The sequence below is a fragment of the Protobothrops mucrosquamatus genome, unplaced genomic scaffold (assembly GCF_001527695.2).
Source record: "Protobothrops mucrosquamatus isolate PMUCROS unplaced genomic scaffold, P.Mucros_1.0 scaffold4512, whole genome shotgun sequence".
Taxonomy (NCBI): Eukaryota; Metazoa; Chordata; class Lepidosauria; order Squamata; family Viperidae; genus Protobothrops; species Protobothrops mucrosquamatus.
This window is the reverse complement of record NW_015390418.1, coordinates 41,255-46,917: the sequence shown is the minus strand read 5'-3', so window position 1 is coordinate 46,917 and position 5,663 is coordinate 41,255. Positions and strand designations below refer to the sequence as shown.

The window sequence follows — 5,663 nt, the reverse complement described above, 5'->3', positions numbered from 1 at the left end:
AGACAGACAGACAGACAGACAGACAGACAGACAGACAGACAGATAGATACCAACAGACATCTGAGTTGGATGTTTCTTGGGTTGATGGGCAGCTATGTCACTAGGTTAAATAAAGAAATATGTTTCTCCAAAAGAGAAAAATCTGCTGGAGAAAGTAGGCTAATCGACTTCCTTAGAACATCTGCCAAAGATGCATCACAGCCCTATTGCAATCTGTATATTTTTAATGCACCGTGGCAGCCTGAGCACTAGCATGTAACGCTCTGTAAGTTTTTGATCAGCTGTACTTTCCTTGCCTTTTACGGTGAAAACTCCTTCCTGGGGAATCAATCCCAGTTTTTCCTTAGTATGGCCCTCTGTTCCTCCGCTGCGTTATATTTGTAGCTCATTATGCCACAGATTTGGTACACCCTCCTTGATTTTCTCTGAAACTGGTTTGGCATCTGTCAAACTTCTTCCGCTAGTCTAATTCATACCTTCCAAACCGTGACATTTTACCAAGTGAACTTCACGAAAGACTGGGGGGGGGGCACGGTGAGCGTTTCCTGAACCCAGATAGTTTGTTAGTTGTGGTGGGACTTGAAGCTTCTACTGATGCTGATCAGATGCACGGCTGTCTCCAAATTTCTCGTATTTTTTTTTGCTTAGGATGGAATGGCTGCTGTTCTGTTCCAGCTGAGTTAGAACATAGGATAATAGACATGGAAGGGACCTTGGAGGTCTTCTAGTCCAACCCCCTACTCAAGCAGGAGACCCTAAACCATTTCAGACAAATGGTTGTCCAGTCTCTTTTTAAAAACCTCCAGTGATGGAGCACCCACAACTTCTGAAGGCAAGCTCTTCCACTGATTGATTGCTCTCACCATTAGGACATTTCTCCTTAGTTCCAGGTTGCTTCTCTCCTTGGTTAGTTGTCATCCATTGTTTCTCCTCTTGTCTTTTGGTGCCTTTGAAATATAGTTTTACCCCCCCCCCTTTTGGATCTTAAAATTTGCTTGAAAGAAGGGTAGTGGCATCAGCTTTCCAAAAAGGCCCAGTCAAGAAATAGACACCGCAGGAATTCCAGAAATGCTAGTCAATTATGTAAGGTCTATTAACAGTATCCTGTCCCAAACCTTCACTGAGAATGGGGTCAAGGCCTGGGTGTGCTGATTCTTTTTCCCAGGCTTTTTAGTTCCCCAGGGCTAAGATATTCACCCAAGTGTGACTTGAGGCCTGGGGGAAAAGCCAAATTTTCATGGGTCTTTTAAATGTGATCAGAATGGAGGCCATAGGGATGTTGGGGGGTAAGTTGACCCAGAGGGCAGGAGTTAAAACAGAGAGTGCACATAGTCCCTAGAATGGAAGGGATTTGATGTAGGTCAACTCTGCCCGTGTCAACATCCACCTCAAGTGTCCGAATAAAAGTCCGTTATTTTTTTTATTTCCCGAAAAGCTTACCGCTTATTGAATCCACGGCCCGGTAAAGGCGAGGCAAAACTAACTCTAAAACTCTAAAATCCCAAGGCATCAGACCCTAGCATATAACCATGACTTTCTCAGCCGAAATCCCCAGATGTCCACGTAGTTCATGTAAACGCGTTCTCTTTGTGACGGGAGCCATCTGCTATCGTCTTCACACCTGGTAGAACGTCCTTGAAAGCTTTCCCTACGGCCGACTTTCGGCAAGCTTCCGTAGAACTGGAGAGGTTTCGTTTCTCTAACTAACCCATTGAAAAACAACACCTCCCCCCCATTTATTCTAATGGCAAGATGAAAACAGAGAGGCACGTAGCTGCCAAATTTTCACTCTTGACCACCCAATAGTATAGGGTGGGCTGAAATTGCAAAAGACAGATTGTCCCTTAGATAATAAGGCCCTATCCATGAAGGGCGTTATAGTCAGTAACAGCACTCAGGATCTAGATAAAGGTAAAGGTTTCCCCTGTCCAATCGAGTCTGGTGGGAAGTGCTCATCTCCACTTCTTAGCCCAGGGAACCAGCATTATCTGAAGACGCTTCCGTGGTCATGTGGCCAGCATCACTATATACCGAGAAGCACAGTACGCCGTTACCTTCCCACCGAAGTGGTACCTATTTATCTACTCGCATTTGCGCGCTTTTGAACTGCCGGTTGGGCAGGAGCTGGAGCAAGGAACGAGAGCTCACCCCATCGTGCAGCACTCAGGTCTTGAACACGGGCTGTCAGCTTTCCAGCTAACAAGCTCAGTGTCTTTAACCACTGAGCCAGCGTGTCCCCTACTCAAAACCTACCGGTAACTCAAGTAGATCATTGTGTCCTAGAAGGGCACAATGAGATCCACCCATCATTGTCCATCCTGCTCAGTGGTGGGAATCAAATACCTGAACAACTGGTTGTCTTATTGGATGCAGGCCCGGGCCTCTGAGGCCTAGAATGGGCTTCTGGAAGTGGCATCCACGCACTTCCGGTGGGCCATTCTAGGTCTTGGAGGCCTCCTCCAGGCCTCCCAGGCCTAGAATGGACTTCTGGAAGTGGCATCCACGCACTTCCGGTGGGCCGTTCTAGGTCTGGGAGGCCTCCTCCAGGCCTCCCAGGCCTAGAATGGACTTCTGGAAGTGGCATCCACGAACTTCCGGTGGGCCGTTCTAGGTCTGGGAGGCCTCCTCCAGGCCTCCCAGGCCTAGAATGGACTTCTGGAAGTGGCATCCACGAACTTCCGGTGGGCCGTTCTAGGTCTGGGAGGCCTCCTCCAGGCCTTCAAGGCCTGGAATGGACTTCCGGAAGCAGTGTGCATTCAATCGGTTCTCCAAACTCAGCAAAATTTAGCTACCAGTTCTACCAAACCGGTGCGAACCAGCTGAATCCCACCACTGAGCTTGCTGCAAAACTCACTTAACACTTGTCTGGCTTAGCAACCAAAATTTTGGGTTCCGTGGTAGTCGTAAGTGGAGGGCTGCCTGTAAATGTATCATAAAGTATGGAGAATAATTGTTGAGGATGAGAAATATGAATCAGGGCAGTCAAAACTGTGAACCAGACTAAATTCTCAAAGATCGCTCACTCCAATCCTATGACAGTTTATATAGAATTTCTGCTTTAACTGATCAACCACTTCCCTTGGGTATCGATCAGTCAATTAACTTAAAATGTATGTGAATATCCATCATATTGAAAATTCAATGGCTTTTTTTTTCTTTTAAAAGGGAAGGGACGTATAAATCAGAAATGTCACAATTACAAGAACTTCAGAATTGCAGTAGCCCCAAAGACAATCGTTCTTTTAACTCTTCACCCGTTCACATTTATTTGATTAAAATCTATTAGTAAAAATGAGTCGAATAGATGTTAGATACGCCTATTACACAATATTTATTACAGCGTGCAGCCCACATAAAAACGTAAAACAGGAATTAAAAGGATCACAGAAACTTCGGTGTCCTACCTCATCCTGACTCACGATTTTGGTATTTTCAGTTCTGTCTTTCTTCTGTAATAATCTGGTTTCGTATTCTGGCCTGGGGTGTTCCTAAATCAAATTTTTTAAAAAAAATGTGGAGTGAATTTAACATCTGAGCAGCAAGCCACACAAAAAAACACCCAGATACTACGGAGATCTTGACTCCTGCACATTTGAACGTGAGCAAGAATACTGGTAAGAGATGCTTGTGACGTAAAAGTTCTGATGGTTCAGATGGAACAAGAAGCCAAATATTTAGATGCTGCTTGGTGTACTGAGTAGCAGAAAGGGTGAAAGAATACACTGCAAGTAAATGATTTAAAATATAGACTACTGTAGGAAGTCAGCACTCCCCCCCCCAGAGAATGAAATATTTGGGGGGATATTAAAAAGAGGCAGGAGAGAATATTTCCCCTAAAGAAGAAATGGAGAAAAAAACTTAACAAAGGCAGAAAGCAGCCCCAGTCTTCCTGCTATATGGGGGGGGGGGGGAAGCCTCAAGCAAAAAGGCCAGTCATTAGGAGATTTTGAATCGATATTCAGAAAGACTGGGCCGATCTATTCATAAACAAAACACCTTCAGCCCCCATAGCTGATGGGATTAAGAATTTACATCCCCCCACCCAAATGCTAAGGACAGGATATGACCTGTAGGACATAACCCGATTAACCCACCACCATTGACGCAAGGTTCGCTACATTGCACATCTCAATCAGAAGGTATAAAAGCCCAGCCACTCTCAGCTCCATTTGGTCCTGTGTCCCAGAACTGCATGCTGTTGCTGGTTCTACTCATCAATAAACCTTCTTCCCTAAGCGGCCTCCATTTTATTTCCAGCATCTTAGCCTCCATTTTATTTATAGTGTTTTACTCCTGGCTTGGAACTGGAAAAACCTGATTTTTCTTTCAACAATACATATAATGGATTCTGGAAAAACCTGAAGCACAATCACTGAAATATATAGTTATTATCCTGCAAATAATCTACCAGGGATGACAGATTAACAGAGTTGGAAGAATCCAACCCTCTAACTCCAGCAGGAGACCCTATGCCATTCTGGACAAATGCTTCTCCAGTCTCCTCTTGAAAATCTCCAGTGATGGAGCGCCCACGGCTTCTGGAGGCAACTTGTTCCACTGAGGTTGTTTCATTGATTAATTGTTCTCACTGTCAGGAAGTTTCTCCTTAGTTCTAGGTTGCTTCTCTCCTTGGTTAGTTTCCATCCATTGCTTCTTGTCCTGCCTTCAGGCGCTTTGGAGAATAGCTTGACTCCCTCTTCTTTGTAGGAGCCCCTCAAATGTTGGAAGACTGCTATCACGACACTCCTGGTCCTTCACTTTGTTAGACTAGACATATCAAATTCCTGCAACCGTTCTTCATATGTTTTATCCTCCAGTCCCCTAATCATCTTTGTTGGTCTTCCATTGTTGTTATGATTTTCTGGTTTTCACTTTAGATAAATCATTCTAGCTTCTAAGTACACAGTCTTTGAGTTTTGTTTTTGTTTTTTTAAGCGTATGCGAGTTTTATGTCGTTCAAGTGTTCAATATTGTTGGTCATTCTAATTGAATAGCTTGTCAATTCAAGGTCTAGGATATAGGGATCAGCCAAAATCGGATTTGAATTTGCAAGCTAAGGGTATAATTGTATTTGCCTTTGCAGTTCAGTTCCAAGAGCTGAATTACTTATATTTGGTTTGGGGAATGAAATCATCGGATCAATTTGAAGAATTGAATTGATAAAACCCCGACAGGTTTGAACACTTTCCAGTGCACTTACTTCTTCTTCCTCCAAGCCGGTAAGGTCCCAGAAGTAAGACAACCGCATCTGCAAACGCTTCCAGTTTTCAAGAAACATCGTGGCTGAAATGAAAGAAACCCAGTTTTGTTCATCGTAGGAGAGCTTTGTCTTTAAAATACCCAAGTAAGATTGTGTTTCTCACCAACAAGGTTCTGTTAAGCCAAGTTCTGCTCCTAATGGCTACATTACCACCAGTGGTGGGATTCAGCCAGTTCGCACCAGTTTCAGCAGAACCGGTAGCTAATTTTTTGCTGCCCAGGCCCAGAACGGACTTCGGCTAAACCTGCAATTAAGAATCCTGTGAGCATTTCTGAAATGGATTATTTCTACCAGGACTGTATTTCTACCAGTGCTTAAACAGCGCTTCTTTCTTTCTTTCTTTCTTTCTTTCTTTCTTTCTTTCTTTCTTTCTTTCTTTCTTTCTTTCTTTCTTTCTTTCTTT

General features: G+C 44.0%; 1 protein-coding gene across 1 annotated transcript in view; it reads right to left on the bottom strand.

Moving 5' to 3' along the window:
• Positions 1-5,663, bottom strand: part of LOC107299080 (anoctamin-2-like) — an 89,147-nt gene that overhangs the window by 43,757 nt on the left and 39,727 nt on the right. Inside the window, exons 9-10 of the mRNA XM_029286674.1 lie at positions 5,201-5,283; positions 3,416-3,488 (exon numbers count right to left, since the gene is read on the bottom strand). Of these exons, the coding sequence (XP_029142507.1) occupies positions 3,416-3,488; positions 5,201-5,283 (156 nt within the window). The remainder of the gene's footprint in view (positions 1-3,415; positions 3,489-5,200; positions 5,284-5,663) is intronic.